At 29.6% G+C, this 17,449-nt stretch overlaps 1 protein-coding gene across 11 annotated transcripts in view; it reads right to left on the bottom strand.

The window, feature by feature from the left end:
- The window catches only part of LOC134691643 (adhesion G protein-coupled receptor L2-like), a 62,750-nt gene that overhangs the window by 38,131 nt on the left and 7,170 nt on the right, over positions 1-17,449 (bottom strand). For 7 of the 11 annotated variants that reach the window (XM_063552220.1, XM_063552259.1, XM_063552266.1 and 4 more), the window contains exons 2-3: positions 17,158-17,292; positions 2,965-3,141 (exon numbers count right to left, since the gene is read on the bottom strand). In XM_063552220.1, coding sequence (XP_063408290.1) covers positions 2,965-3,034 — 70 coding nt within the window. In that variant the 5' untranslated portion in view covers positions 3,035-3,141; positions 17,158-17,292. Of the gene's footprint in view, positions 1-2,964; positions 3,142-3,569; positions 3,594-6,840; positions 7,147-7,171; positions 7,197-16,985; positions 17,123-17,157; positions 17,293-17,449 lie in introns of those variants that run through there. The other 4 variants (XM_063552227.1, XM_063552239.1, XM_063552233.1 and 1 more) reach the window with 4 other exon arrangements.

Consider the following 17,449-nt stretch of genomic DNA (forward strand, 5'->3'; position numbering starts at 1 on the left):
ACGGCATTTTGAACCCTTTGTTATAGACTTCAGCAGAAGACAAAAATCCTGTGAAGCATCGTAAAAAGTAGATTTCAGTACTTTATTAAATTAATCCTTTTTAATATGTTGATTGATGGTACAAGTGGTCAAGGGAATGGTTTTGTAAAAACAAGAACTTTTAAAGAAAACAACTAAAAGTAATAAATATTATTTTAAGTGCTCTAAACATAATGAACAAAGGAGTTATTTGTCTGAAATCATTGTACCTGGTCAGTTTATACACCTGTAAATTATGATTAATTCCCTGACAGGTGACTAGTGGACAATAGACCCCACACCAGTGTGAAGATAACCTCACATTTTATTATGCTTCTTCACTGGTCTGAAGTACTCAAGTTAATAATCACTGTTGTGTCCACTGACATGTTCAACATTGTAAATTCATTTTAAATTATCAAATTTGTATTTCTTGTGTCCAGTCTCAATTTATGGCTGTATTTCATTATGAACTATCGAGTTTCATTATGCTTGTCTAAATGAATCCTAATTTATAATATATTAAACAGGAAAAGCAATAAAGGACTAAAAATTGTGACTTGGGTGAATTTGCTAAAAAAGTTTCTTTAAGGATTATGCCTTTGCTTTTGCTTGTTAATTTTAACATATAACTTTGCAGATTTTGATAATTTCCCTGCCCTAATTCTACTTAACCTAAGAAAACAAGATTTTTCTATCATTTAGAACTCTTGAGTTTTCTTTGTTGTGTTTTGAATACAGTTGTTTATCTTTGGGTTTGTTTTTTTATTGCCATGGGGGTCAACTTATTTTCTACTTATAAGTTTGAACATCCCATTTGTATCATTTGTCTCCCTTTCATAATCCACAATTTCAAAAAATCCTTTTTTTTATTTATTAACACAAGTATTAATAAGTTTAGCAAATAAATGTTCACAAGATTCTTAGAACAAGTGATACAGCAATATCAGGACAGACACAATTTTTAATTAAAATATAATTTTTAAATCATAAATGTTGGAACGAAAATAGTAAGGGAATCATGAAAATGTTTCTTCTCATTCCAACTTGGGTGTGTTACAAATAGCAATGTCAGAATCTGACAAATTATAATGAAAAGAAAATAATTCTAACAGTAAATGTTAATTAACAGGGTAATTGGACACATGATCAATAAAGTCCAGTAATTACTTGTATGGTCATAAACGGTCTTAACCTGATAATGATTTTCTTAGTAATGACCCCTATTGTGTCTGGACAGACAAATTTCCCATGTATTGTATATGTGAATTATTAATGAAAGTCTCGCACTAAATTGATCAAAAAGAAGTAAATATGCATACAGAATAACCTTAGAGTGTATATTTGCCATCCCACCCTGTCAAGACTGTTTACGAGAAAGATTTTGAGGTCAACTTAAATCCTATAGTATATCCTACAAAAATATAAAACGGATAACTAAGTTATTAGATCCCAGGACAGATTTTATAAGGTTTTGAAGGGTTTCAGATTCTGTCACAAATTTAATTTGTTTTGAAATATTTAAACCTATTTGGGTTTTAAGTATCTTAAGTTATTTATACAAGATAATAAATCAAGTTTAAATCCTAAGCTTTCAATCAAAAAGATATTTTTAGTGCATCTGCAGGTCTGTCTTTTAGTTGGGGTACTGTCTATTGACCATGGTCTTGCAAGTATGAAATATGTATGAATAATTTTACTATTTGGCTATTTTGAACAGAAGCCAGAGAATGTTAACAATTTTTATGTTTATATTTTTTCATTCATCAGTTTACCCAATTAAATGTCTAGAAATATAATACAACAATATACATTCTGTCAGTGACAAAATACATCTTATTCTATCATAGATCATATTAACTAATTTATACAATGAGACGATTATTTTCTCAATTAGTTTTTTGACAAAATGAAACCTAGGTTTAATATCTTTCATATACAAACTCTCTTCAGATATTTTCCTCAGCAAAAACATTTTTGTTACTACTATATGATTTCACTTTTATTAACATGAAAGACCAAACAAACTAGAGGCTATAAAAAGCCTGGTCAGCTCACCTAGGTCTATGAGCATCTTCATTAATGGTTGGAGATTTCAATCAAAGATTTGGCGCACTTGTATCAGACTTATCATTTTGTCTATTTATTATATCCTCCTGAACATGCATGAAATATTTGCCACTGTACATTAAGCAACCAACAACCAATCAATCATTATGCTTTCGTTTTGGTTTCAATAAAGTCTAAAATGCTAATTACTTTTTTTTCCCAGTGACTAACAACTATTTTTAATGTTATTGCTTTCCATAAATCAAGTATATGATGTCACCATGTTCGACATGCTTTTTGTTTACATGTTTTTTACGCATGTTCTTTGTAGTGTCAATCTAACTCAGGGACATAGGTATTAACAGAGTGTATATATGTTACATTTATAAGCTTTTTTATGATTGTATCTAAGGGATGCCATAGCTGTCAAGTAACATCTTTATAACCATTAGGTCACAAGGGCACTGTATAAAGTAGAGGTCATCTAATTTGAGAATGAGTTCTACTTTAAGTTATATATGTAATAGGAAAAATTAAATAAAAGATGCTTTTTTCCTCCAAATATATGATAATTATATTAGTTTTATGCATTTGAAAAGTTATATATATTCATATCATTTTTGAATATTTGAATTTTTAGCTGAACTTTAACCTTGCAGGAAAGATGTTCTGAATTGACACTACCTAAACTTGCTTGGCCTGCATTTAACTACCCTTATATATATATATGTAGCACTTATTTCTCCATATAAACTGACTCTAAGTTAAGACAACATGTATTTCATTAGGCATGCAATCAGTTGGACCTTAAACATTTAGACAAGTCAAAATAGACTCATGTATCTCATGAAATTGAAATTCAAAGGTAAAACATAATTGTCATGAAAAAAAACTTACCAATAACATCTATAGGTAGTACCATTAACAAAAACACAAAAGTAAAATTCCTCCGAAATAAAAGACTCATTTTGGAATAAATCCTGTTGAATATTAGGTAATTCCTACACTTATCCTCATCAGTAAAACATAAATACAAGGTTACACTTCTCTCTATGAGTCAGGCTGAACTCTGTCCTGTAAAATAACAATTATGAATATGTTATATAACAATAAATGATACAGAAGGGCTGATGACAGATAGGCTAAAAAATAACAACAGAACAGAGATGAAGTGAAACTGTCCTGACAATGTTATGATCTAATACATTACCATCACACCTGCTTCTCATAAACCTCATATAAAATGGCACATTAAAACCATTCACCAGAATTTTATTTTCAATATAATTTAAGAACCTTCTGTAGAAATATCCTATATATCCTGTATATATGATCTATCTAAAGAGAAAATAATTACCTACACAGTAATCAAGTATATCACTGCAGACAAAAGTGAAAATTTATATACATTTAGACAAAAAAGAATACAAATATCATTTGGCATGTTATAGATGTTTTATTTATGTTATATGCAGTCATGAATAACTAAATACATATTTCACCTGTAATCAATTAAAATTATGCTGACAATATGTATATCAAAGTGTTTGCTTCACACAAGACTAGCTTTAAACACAGATTAAATATAAGGATCTGTTTGATTTGTATAATTTTTAGTTTAAAATGCAGTCACAGTAAAATAAGCTGCAACAGCCTACAGTGTGAGGGCTGTATAGCAAGTCAATGTTGTTAATCGAGCTGCAACACACCCCTTCATTGGAGGTAGTCCAAAGACCAGTCTAATATAACTTATAATAATGGTATTTCATTTTTTAAACTAATCAATACTGGTTATTATTAACACAGGGATAGTTATTATTGTTAGTGAACCAGATAAAAGGAAGATATAGGTAGGAGGTATACATTGTACCTGTTCAGTCAATTTTGCCAATTATTGGTTGGATGCAATTCAAACACACCTTTATATTACTGCATGTATAAACTACATGTATTAGATACACATTAGGGGCAATAGCCAAAATTGGTGTAACTAATTTACACCAAGATTTTATTGTCAATGAAGAATGACAGTTCTAAATATTTTAGAAGGGGGTCTTTGAACAATTTGAATTGATCATATGTTATTTCAAAGCATAATAAATGCAATGTATCCAACAATTTTACTGTACAACATCTTTTTGTAAATAGAATTACAACTAACAATTATCCTAAATTCAGGACACAAAAGCTTTATTTCATAGTTAATAAATAAATGAATTGAACAGGAAGGTATATATTTGTACAAGATAATGGTGTAATAAACATTGACAATGTCTCCAGCTAATCTCCAGGATATACCACAATCCTCTACTGTTATCATATATTAACAATTATTCCTATGCACATGTACTATTCTGTACTCTGTCATAGATTACAGGTTATCATAAAACTATTCATTTTCCCTATTATGACAATTCTTTTCTTTCCTTTCTTTTAGCAGTTAACACATACAGTTTAAGGATGGAGGAGCCACACACATGAATGCGTCTCAACAGTATCCCAATGTGACTAAAATGTTAGAACAATCAATGGGTCCAAACTTAAAAGCCAATAGTGAAATCCTTTCTACATATCCTAGAAGTGCCACCAATGACAAGAACTTTTAAATGCTTTGTGGATTACAATGATACCATTTCACTTTCCTGAATTCCCTGTATTCTTTCCCCCAATGTACTGTTGCTTCATTTATATTCGTGGGTACCAATTATCATGGGTCAATAAAAACTTGCGTATTCATGGATATTTCAATTCGCTGTTATGGAAAATTCTGCATACATTCCTTTAGAAAATCTGTATTTTGTTGAGCATTCTAATATGACGTCCTTATTACGCTTTGTTAACAAAGCCGTGTTCTAATGAGCACTAAAAATATGCTTGACACATGCGCAAGGACTTACTGCTTATATTAACGTTATTTCCATGGTTATCCTTTAAAATATATACATTTAGGCAGCTAACATAAACTTCTATCATATATTTTAATGAAACAACATATATTTATCCTGCTAGTAGTTTTTAAACTTATCAAATATGAAATGCAATGCAGATTCATCGAGGAGGAAACTGGAACAGCCAAACATTTTTACAGCAATTTCGTACGCTTCGACCTATAAAAATACTATATTTGTCCTATTAGAATCGAAATAATTCCTTCATGTCATGCTCTATGCTCATTTTAACATGTGTAGGCATTATATTTGACCACATTTTACACCTCGCTAACGCTCAGTGCTCTATGCTCATTTTAACATGGGTAGGCATTATATTTGACCACATTTTACACCTCGCTAACGCTCAGTGTAAAATGTCAACAAATATAATGCCTACCCATGTTAAAATGAGCATAGAGCATGACATGAAGGAATCATTTCTTAATTTAAATTTGTTGTTCCCGTGTTCCCAGGAAAATTGGTATTGAACAAATACTAATGAATCCACAGTAAAAATGAAACATTTTCCCATCTTACCATACTTCAGTTGTCCTTTGAATTTTTACAGATCCGAAACATTTCTTATATTTCATACATATTTTTATAGAGAAACCAATTGTTTAAGGATTATGTGAGATTTTTAATATATCCTTGGTAACTTCCTAAAATCTCACATAGATCAAACACAAATGATAAGTATACATATTAAAAACCACATCCACTTTTAGCCCACAAGATCTATAAATAAGGAAGTCGCCTAATATTTTCCCTACAACATGAAAAAGTGTTGCAAATACTGATATACTCTTATAAATGCGTGGTAAAAAATCTTTTTTTTTTTTAAACCATATGCTTTCAAAGAATAGATACAATTTAGTACATCTTTTTTACCCAAACCTATCATGTATATTAGTGATGACAAGTTCAAAGAATTTAAAATGTGGTATAGTTTCCGCAGTTTACAGCAAATCTGTATATAATGTATCATTATACTGAGTTTCGACACTTATAACAAATTAAATGTCATTTCCAGCTTCATATCCAACATAACTGACATGTGTACAATGAAATACGTAGAATTATCCAACTATAACCTAAATACAGAAGGAAAGCAATACATTTATCATTTTGCTTAACAAAACCAATGGTCAATTATTTGAGTTACGTTTTGTCATTACTGAATTTGAGGTTAACTATTTTATTTGTGCATTGGTATTGTCCATATAAAAAAGAAGATGTGGTATGATTGCCAATGAGACAACTATCCACAAAAGACCAAAATGACACAAATGACACAAACATTAACAATTATAGGTCACCATACGGCCTTCAACAATGAGCAAAGCCCATACCGCATATAGTCTGCATTTAGTCATGCATACTATTAGAATAATCTGAATTTGGCCACAAGTATTTTAACTAACCGATAAGTGACCAATTTTAGAAACTAATTCTGTTTCAAAATGAAAAATTATTAATGTTACTTTTTTAGACAAATTCTAATCATTTTCAAACTTTTTCATTGACTCCTTGATCGATTAATTTATAATAAATTCAATTCCCATGCCATTCTGAAAGTGATAGAATGCATTCTATTCTATATGCACAATATAAGAAATATTCCATGAGAAACATTTTATTGTAAAAATAAGTAATTACACCCATAAATTTTAGTATTTAAGGTGCAATTTACTCAATGTAAGATATATAAAATTTAAGTACATGTAAATTGCAAAAACATAAATAAATTTGAAGTCAATTTTTTTCTGTACAGTAAAATTCATGATTAATTTTGACATTTATTTTAGTTTTCTCAATTTTTTTGGTCATTATTTATACTTACAGTTCAGTTCATTAAAGTTTCACTGACTTAGTTAATCCTGAATATTTACCACTGATAAACAGTAATTTTATATAATGTATTTATATTAAAGGTAAACAATCCTACTGGTCTATATTCACATCAAATATATATCTTTAAAAATCTCTTTAACTGACCACTTTGACAGGAATTTAATGTAAACAATGTCCCACAATGAATGGAGTTACAATTTGTACATTGCCTCAGTCTAGGTCAAGTTTTAAATGTGTAATAATCCTTTTTTACGTATTCCATACAACAGTACAATAGATAAAACTTATCACTGGCCGATCTGACTTCTAAAGGTAAATACCGTCAAATCCTGTTGACATCCAATGGTCATCTACCGTGTCATGATTGACAGGAAATACATGATTCATATTTTTACTGTCCTTGCATCGTTATCACTTAATTAAACTGTAAACGTCATTTGGTACATTCTCCATGACTTAAATGGAATAATTATACAGTAAATGATTTCTCCCATCCTTGTTATCTGTTATAAACATCTTATCAATATTCTACTGTAACCGATCACTCATTACTAAACATGCAAAATTCTGCCACGTCTAAAATTTTTATATTGTTGACTAATTTCTGCAGTACCTTTTTTAATGTAAAAGTATCATGGCTAAGTCAACTCATATATATATATGTCCTTTTTTCACTATCATAATAAAAATCCCAAAATCTGTATTCAATTATAAATTTTCGAACAATTTCTTATGATAAAAAATAGTCAAAGATTTTTACATTTTTTAAATCAGTTAATCCAATGACACAGAAAATTTTTTCAATTCAGGTTAAATCATGTAAAATTGACAAATTCATAGGTCACAAACTTCAAAGATGTTTTCAATATAAAGTAAAATCAAATTTTATACATTCTGAAAAATCGTAAATGATCAATTGTTGCAACATGTGCAATGATGTTATATAAATGAGGCTCCAAATAATTTATTCATAAAACTTCACAGCTGAGTAAACCAAATAAGGTGATTACATCTAAATTTCATTCAGATCAATTTGTTAGGAAACTTCTACATAAAATACTAAAATGCAAGTACTTAGTAGAATTTTATTAACTTTTGACAGAAAAAGTATTTTTTAAAGATTAAGAGGTCATGGCTGTAATCTAATTTTGTCCAATTTTGGGTAAGTTAATTGTTGGTGGTATGCAGCGGTATTCCACATTCACATTGCATACATTTTCTAATACATTTTAGACTTAATGTCTGATACATGAAACTTTATTAAAATCCTACTTGTCCTCCTAAGTTAGCATTATAATCTGATTTCAAACTGTTTTCAAGTATAATTCTGTTTGAGAAATGTAATATAATTAAAATGTACATGAAAAATATGTACATCTAACAGTCAATAGTATTCAGATTTAAATTACATGTAATTCTAATCATTCAAGTTATTTTGATAATAAGATTTGATTTGATAATCTGAATGACATTGTTTCATAAAAATCAGAAATGGAGTCCTACAATCTCTACTTCTATTTTTTCCTATAGATAATAACACTCAAACAGTGGAAAATTCTATATAAGATTTTAAAACTTGATAATATTATCTTTCATGTTAAAGTCTTTTAAGAATTTCTGTGTCTACTTCATCATAAACATGATGTTTCCTTCAAACCAAATGTTATTTATTGTCTCACTATTAGTATTTTGTCCTTTTGAGGAAGCAAATAAAGTCAGTATAAATGTAGATGACATCCCAACTCAAAGAAAAGTAACAGCTCCTATATTGAGGTTTGTACATCACCTCCTCTTACTTTTACCACTCAAGATTGACAAGAAATGTTTATTCTTCATAGAAAAGATTTGTAAGGTAAGAAGGTACACAGAAACTAGGTAACAAGTATAACTAATTTGAAGATTAACAAAATATAAAAGTACCCCAGACCATAATAATCAGGGTTTAATGTTTATATGATAAACTTTTTGGTATGTAAACTTTTTATCCTGTATATACAAATAAATCCTTTCATTATCTGTCTGGCTTCAAATATATAATATTGATTATCAGAAGTAAATATTTTTCAGATTGAAACATGGCGTCAGTGTTATTTTTCTAACAGATCGACCTCCTTTAATAGCTATTGACCACCATACAGCATAACTTATCCTTTTATAAAACCCTCAAAGAAACATGCTAATGCATACATAAAATGAAAGAACGAATACATATTGATTAGGAAACACGTTTTAGGTATTAATCCTATTCATATAAATATCTCAACATTTGTATTCATATAACATGAAGTATCTACATGAAGTATCTACATTTCCATTGTTATAAATTCTCTGAATTCTAATTTAGATGAAAACTACTGATGGAGTAAAACCTGGTATGTGAACTGTAAGCTTTGTAAAGTCAAGGCCACAAACAATTGAATATAAAAAAATAGATACTATAGGTTATATGGTTTGCTACTGACCCCCTACAGATCCATAGAAGGTTAGTAAAATCCATAGGGGTGAGGCCGGAGGGGTCAGTAGTTAACCGTATAAAGAATTTATAGGACGCTGGACTTTTTCTGTTGAAAAAAAAGCAATGAAACACAACAACATTAATAGATGACGTCACCATTAACATGTCATGAACCCCTATGAAACTTACTAACCCCATACGGTCTCATAGGGGGTCACCATGTGACGGCGTTTAACCAATCACAACATGATAATTCATCTGTGGTTCGATAAAGGGCGTTAGTAGATACAATAGCAACCAAACAACATAAAATAATAAGACACTTCTACTGTTAGTTTTTTCTATGGTCGGGTTGTTGTCTCTTTGATACATTCCCCATTTCCATTCTCAATTTAACTATCATATTTTGGACAGGTAAAGAAGACAAACATCAGAAAGGGCTACTGTGTGTGCTGCAATATAAGGGAAACTGTTAACAATTTTTATCCTAACTGTTACATATTTTAGTCTCATCAAAACACACATCTCAACAAATAAGATAACAAGTGAAAGAGATGGGATATATGACAATGAGACAAAACAACAGCTTATATAAAACCTAAAGATTGTGTCAGCTTTTTACCTGTCTCCTGCTGTATTTTTGTCTACTTTATTTTCACAAATCAGACTGGAAGGTTCAGAGACCTAAGAACAAGTTCCATATTTGTCCGACTTAAAATGTCTTCCTCTGAAACAACACTTGATCAAGAGCCTATTAGCATTCCTTTGATTTCAGATTCTTGGACACTTGCCAATATTACATACTAAAGGTCTTATATTGATGGTATTTAAGTGCAACATCTGAGTGAAAGGATAATATTTAAGTCAAGCTTTTCCCTGTTTCTGTTTTATTTTACATATTTTCATACTAAAGATGAGAGATGATGTAAATTGATGATGGTGTTAATTAACTATTAATTAATATTTTACAGTGAAGCATAATCAAAGGGGCATAACTCTACAGCTTTTAATTAAAATTGTAAAATTGGTACCTTTAATGTTGTTTTTATTAGAGCTCATTGAAAGTGAACCAAATACAAAGGCATTAATAATCATCAAACAACTGCTCTTTAAAGTTTCAGTTCCTAAAGAATTTACATAAATTATATAATCACAAAAATAAGTGCATTTATATAAAACTAAGGTTACATAGATGACTTATGTCCCCTGGCTGGTAAACAACGTTTGAATAATTAAAACTATTACTGCACTCAATACATTATCACATTTGTGTTGATGAATGACTATAGCAAATGTTATTAAACATTTACAGTCAAAGCCTTTTCAGGTACCTTCATAGCCAAGGATGATTAATAAACTTTAATTTATTTTTACATAAATAAGGTTGTTAGTTTTCTAGTTTGAATTGTTTTACATTGTCATTTCAGGGCCTTTATAGCTGACTATGTGGTATGGGCTTTGCTCATTGTTGAAGGCTGTACTGTGACCTATAGTTGTTAATTTCTGTGTTATTTTGATCTCTTGTGGAGAGTTGTCTCATTGGCAATCATACTACATTCTCTTTTTTTTTTATATATATCATTGTAATTGTAACTCAGATTTACAACTAGACTTTTTACATGCACATTAAGAGGAGGAATGATTGGGAAAGGAGGGTTAAAAGTCCATGACCACCATATGGAGCTTCATATATATGCAAAGACTTTAAACAAGTGTTAAATTATAGCTTTCACTTATAAAGTGAAGATGTGTGCAATGCAACTCCTAATGATTTTTATTTCTAATTTTGTAAGATTCCTCAGGTATTAAAAAAAAACATGACAAAATGTATTCCTGCCTTTTTGTAAGTTTGAGTTTTATCACGTTACTTTTTTATTTTTACATTAAGGTTTTGGGCTACTACAGTAACACCTACATTAATTATGCCAACAAACCTAGTGTGTGGTACAAAAAAACCTTTTGACTTCTATTGCCTTTATTAATCCTTTCACCATAATCTCTTTTATACTGAGTACGGTCACATCAAATTGTCGTTAGTAAAATCTGATACTCGAATGGACACTCGACCTTATAGGATATTTACATGATAACAATGTCCAGATAACTAATGGCGTGTAATAATCTCTCAACCCACGGGAGAACGTAATTAATAGGCAAAAGGCATCGATTATCAATATCGCAGGTAATATTAAGTATAAGGTATCATGCTTAAATTGACAGAAAAAATTGGTGGTCATTATTTAACTAAGCTAATATTGATGTGTTTCTGCTAATATCACAAAGCTGTATCCTGTCTCTCAGCTGATAATTTGATGACAAATCTAAGGCCATATTTGTACTGATATTGTCGAGTTATTCAATTAATTCCATTCCTATAACATAAATTGGAAGCACATTATTTGTCCTTTCATAGCATTTCCACGGTATAAAGTGCTATTAACGGCTCCCCACTACTACATTATTATAATATAATATCAATGTTTAGCTTTGTCCACTTTTTAGAATCCATTAGGGAAATTTAATTCAATATCATAGACGTGATAACAGCCAATGCTGACCACTGGTCAGAAATTATTTGCATTTTTTCCCCACTTTCCTGATCTTTTATAGGCTATCAATTGTTATTTAAGAGTTTTAACATTTTATAGTATTTTTTAATATTCTAAATTGATCAGACTTGACCTTTTGATGTTTTAACTTGGCTAAAATAATATGTAAGTATGGTTATGTCTTTCATTTTACCTCCTTTTAAAAATTATAATGAGCATTATACTATTTTAAAATTATTCATAATGTTATTTTTGTTACAAGATTCAAATACAGATTTTTACAGGGCATGATTTTGCAATTTTAATTCTCTTTTTTTCAATTTTTTTAATTTTCACGTAAACAACTGAAATGTTTTAATTTATTTAAATCAAAAATAATGAGGAAGCTTAATATATTTCTAATACAAATATTTTTGTTTAAGATGAATACACCTTTTTAATATTTAGTAATTATAGGATGGTTCTTACCTTGTTTAGTACAAAATGTTCAAATGATATAACAACATAATCCTCAAACCAAGAATATCAATATCCATCAATTAATTAAGCAGAAAAAGTCTCCATACCACCTGATAAAATGTCTTTTAATCTTATTTAAACCAATACCACAAGACTGCTGAGGTATTAGCATATTTTAATGAAGTATTGCTTCACAACACTGAATGCCTATAGATTCCGTTTGAAAAGATTCATATACTCTATAATTACATTATATATCGTAATTATTTTGCACTTCCACAAAGGGGTGACTTGTAACCCACAGGGTATAGTCCTATTGTCTGATGGCTGGGTAGTACATATCAATAATACTGTGATAAACAGAAGCATAAATGTCCTAAAGTGCAAAATATAGTAGACACAGAACTACAGGGGATTCACAACATTTATTTTGAAGATATTGTACCTTTTGAATAAATGTGTCAAAACTTAGCTTAAAATTTAAATTAAGTTAATTTTCAAGCCTCTAAAACAATTCACAAGACGAGTATGAAAATTCTCATGGTAATTAATTTTGCTGAACTGGTAAAATAATTATTCCCTTGCTACAAAAGTTCCCACGATTTAGATTCTAGGTTTTTTTTTTAAATAAATAATGAAAACTGCAAGGAACATGACCCATTTTACTGTCAATTATATCAAAATCTTGGACAATCATATGTCATTTTCCATGTAGGCTATTTTAATAAAGCAATATTAAAGATGGTAGAAAATCTTTATGTAGTCCCTATGAAACGTTTCCAACTCACTGCTCTTCCATCATAATTATGACTGACAGTCTTAAACACTACTGTCTACGCTTCTTCATGAGGATGTCTAAATAAGTAACTCAATATCTTAGCTTTGAAAAAAAAAAAATTGTCAGCCTTCTCTACAAAGAATTTTCATGAAACGATTTTTTGTTTTGCCAGAAACTGCATTTTATTTTCATCTCTGAAATTTAATCCTTCTAAAAATTTCATTGGAAATAGAAGCTTGCAGGCTGAATTATGTTAAATAATTAATGTTCATATCTCATTTCTTACGCAAATAAGACCTCAATCTAAAACAACAATTTCTTTGTTGTAACTTATGCAGCTCAGTTAAAACCTGTTGTGATAGCAATATCTCGTAACAGAACAAGGATATTGTAGTTCCATGAATTGATAAATCATTTTCTTCATTAATCCAAATCCAAGGTAACATAGGATGTATTTTCTAGAAATAACCTGAGGGTTGAACTTTTCATTGATTTTTTTCATTCAAACAACTTAGTTCAATTTGGTTGGCAATCTTTAGTTTACAAGTCTCACTGGGAAGCCACACAGCTTAAAATTAGCAGTTTATACGATTTAATGACAGCTTCTGACTAGGTTCTATCCAATTAAATATCAACTCTCAAATTGTCAGCCAGCTTATACACTAAATGGATTTGTATTTCAAATTTAAACCATTTTTATATTCCTCAAAGGCCACTAAACTCTTAATTTGTATTTTGAGCAAACCTTTTTATCTTTTTTTACTGCATTTATGCATTAATGGCATGGAATTTTAGCAAAAAAATAGAATTTTACATTTCAGTCATTTGAACTTTAAGCAACTTTGTATGCTGTTGCAAAAAAACATCAAATGTGTGTATTTAAACAGAATGCAGAATATAGACAGTTGCTGTTGGTTCTTTTTATTACATGATTTTCTCCCCATTATTTTCAATAAGGAAATTTGTATTTGATGTCATATGAGTTATCCAATTAAAAAACAATATTCTATGACAGATTTATATGAATTTATAATTTGTTATACTATGGTTATGTATGTAAATCTTTTTTTCTGGCTAATAACATAATTTTTCCTTTTACATCATATCAGATTTAAACAGTTTAAAATTTTACAGGTGACTAGAGCAATGACAGGGAAGACTAGGTCAACTTTCATTCATGAAACAACATCTTATCGAAAAGATGCCACATAACTATGTAGGTAGAATGACAAAATATATCTGTGCAACCTTGTTAGATTTGATCATTTAAAGTGAACAACTAATTCCCCATCCCTATAATCCTATAACAAATATATTCACAATCAATATCAATGTCAATGTTCCCACACAACCACAGAACAAGACACAAACCTTGTACAGATAAATCACTCTCAAACGGTCCGTCATTTGTCCACTTTGATTCATATAACACAGTGCAAAAGGTGCTTTTACATAATGATGCATTTCAAATGACTTGTTGCTCTCCTTGGCAGATATGTGTACTTCATGCACTCTTATTGTCTAATGTATCAATCTGTCTGGAGGGGTGTGTTCTGCACTTTTGAGATGATAAAGGTTTTCGACTAAGGTATAAAAATCCTTATTTAGTCAAAATCATTGCAACCATAAGACCACAAACCAATAAAATATTACATGAAAACTTGATATAACAACTTTGTGGTTTTCAGAAGATAAAAAAGTTTCCAGATTTCAATAGTTATATTGACAAAGTAAATATCATCACCTCAAATTAACTATTATTCAATGAAAATATGGTATGTCCTATACATTGCATCCAATCTGAACATATAATGCTACGTAAAAGTATGAAAAACAAGAAGAGGAGAATATTTTTGATTTAATAGACAATTTTTCTAATAATAATTAAAAATTTCCAATATTACAGGGGATAAATCTATGATATTACATTCTCTAATTGTTGTTACCACATAGTCTGTCAAATATCAGTATTCATATTTTGAAATATGTCTTTGATTTTTGTTTTTAGTCTGTCACCTTCTTGCTTTTTTAAGGAAACACTGCAAAAACTGCATAAAATATGGGTCTCATTGGGGTCTAAGCGTGACGCAGGAATTGCTGATTTTTTGTAAGCGTGACACCTGAAAGTCAAATCATTGTACCATGAAAACGGGAAATGAAGTCTTGCGGGACACTGGAAATTACAAAAAATTAGAATTGCATACGTACATAGCATAAGCAGGATCCAGGATCAGAACCCCTGAAAGAGACCCCCTAAAACCCCTGATTTTGATATCTTGTCATGAATATTAAGAAATGATGCTTTATTTTGATCATGTGTTGTAATTTGCCTTTTCTTGTATTCAGAGGAGTTGATGTTGGTAGTCAAATATTGTCTTTTGTACTGTGCTGTATGTTTTATGATTCCTGAAATTTCTTCTAATATATAAATAAATAAATTATTCTTGCATCAGTCTTAAGTCTTCTCATCCTATTCCACTAATTGATGAATAAGCAAAGTACCAGTAATTTACATGATTCAAATTCAAATAAAAGAAAATTGGTCATTCACAAATCCATGCACACCAAAATGGACTATATCTGCAATGTTAGTTTGTAATTTTAAAGAAGAATAGAAGGGTAAGCATGTGTTTCATTAACATTTGTTACCGATTTAAATCGATGTAAATGTCACAACTTTTAAAAGCTTTGAGTGCAACTATCACCTATATTTCTTTTCATGAGACCCACACATTTTGTTTGTTTAGTTTTTCCTTAAGATTTGAAAATTCTTTAAAAATGTAAAATTAGACACATTGGACACAACAGATACCTGACATTTCAAATAACAAATAGCAGTTATGGTACATGATGACATGGAAAACTCTAATCAGTTCCAAAAATATACAGTGACAAATCTACTTTACATAAGTTGTGACCTGACCTTCAACCCTACAACATGCTCTCAATCTTACTTTATCTTTTGTCAATACAGTCTGTGTATGGTATTTATTTAAAGCTTTAAATTGGTAGGGTAAGGGAAACACTGGTTGGCATATTAATCAGACATATGAAATAATTCATAAAGCTTTCTTCCTTGGCAATTATGATTATCAATATTTTTTTATCTAGGGATTGAATAAGATCCTCCCTTTATAAACAACCTCTTCGCTCTAATCCCTCCTTTTATTTAGAATTAGTACAGTATTTCATGTACTATAAGCTAGATTTGGAGTCAGGCACTGAAAATCTGTTAAAGAAGAAGAAACAAAAAGATTCTTAAGCAGTGCATGACTATTAATTGAAGATACAAATATATAACAAAAGTGACTTCTTCAATTTTTTGTTTAAAAAGTTCAGTTGTTACAATTATTCTGAATCCTTATTTCATTGAAAAAAAATGTTTTATCTGCTCAAAAAAACGATTTTTTTATTTGACATGCTACTGTTACTAGTAAAAATTTTAATCAAACAGATGAAAAAACTCAAGAATGTAATTCACAGGCAACATATGGTTAATCCTATAAAAGTTATTTTTACAGTTATTTTCTTAATAATTGATTTTTCACAATACAGTAAAATCTGTCCTTTATAGCATTATTAGCATAAAAGAAATTATAATTTATAAATTTTACTTCCTCTTCTTGATATGTTTTAATATGACGGAATAAATATGTGCTTAAGACACTTTATTAAATTCAACAAAATATTAGTTGATATTATAACTACCATTTTTTTTTACTATTTTCTGAACTTCTCAAAGTCATTGAAGAAAAAAGTAGCCATGACATTGCTGTTTCTCACCTTTAAAAGTTTCAAGAGTTTATTTACTATCTGTACACTTAAACTTAATTATTTCTCTCAATAATCAAAACACATTTATTCATTGTACAAAAATATATAAAAACACTTACCCAACTATTTCAGTTAATAATTATATCCAAAATTATGAAGTCGTAAATTTCACAACACAACTGTTTTCTTTACATTCATAGTTAGGTGTAGGTGTTCCAGTTAAATTTACCTGTAATGAATCACCTATCGAAATTCTATCAATAAAACCCACAGGTAACAATTATCACGTACCTTGATTTCCTAATCCTTAGCCAATGGTCAGTCACTTCATGTCATTCATCAATAAAGATTAATTTTCCTGTGTTATTGTTGAAGGATAACTTCTTAAGTTGTAGTCTGTGAAAGTTCACCTGTCCAATTGTTTACCTGTAACATAAATGCGTAAATTAATATGCAGTCAAATTGATATGGTTCAATACACAAAATATTTACCCATGATAGGTAGAAACTATGTAAATATTTCAGACAGTAAATACATAAAATATCATTGGTAAATTAAGGTGTGCTTTTTTTCGTCATCAAA

The sequence above is a fragment of the Mytilus trossulus genome, chromosome 1, assembly GCF_036588685.1.
Source record: "Mytilus trossulus isolate FHL-02 chromosome 1, PNRI_Mtr1.1.1.hap1, whole genome shotgun sequence".
Classification (NCBI taxonomy): Eukaryota; Metazoa; Mollusca; class Bivalvia; order Mytilida; family Mytilidae; genus Mytilus; species Mytilus trossulus.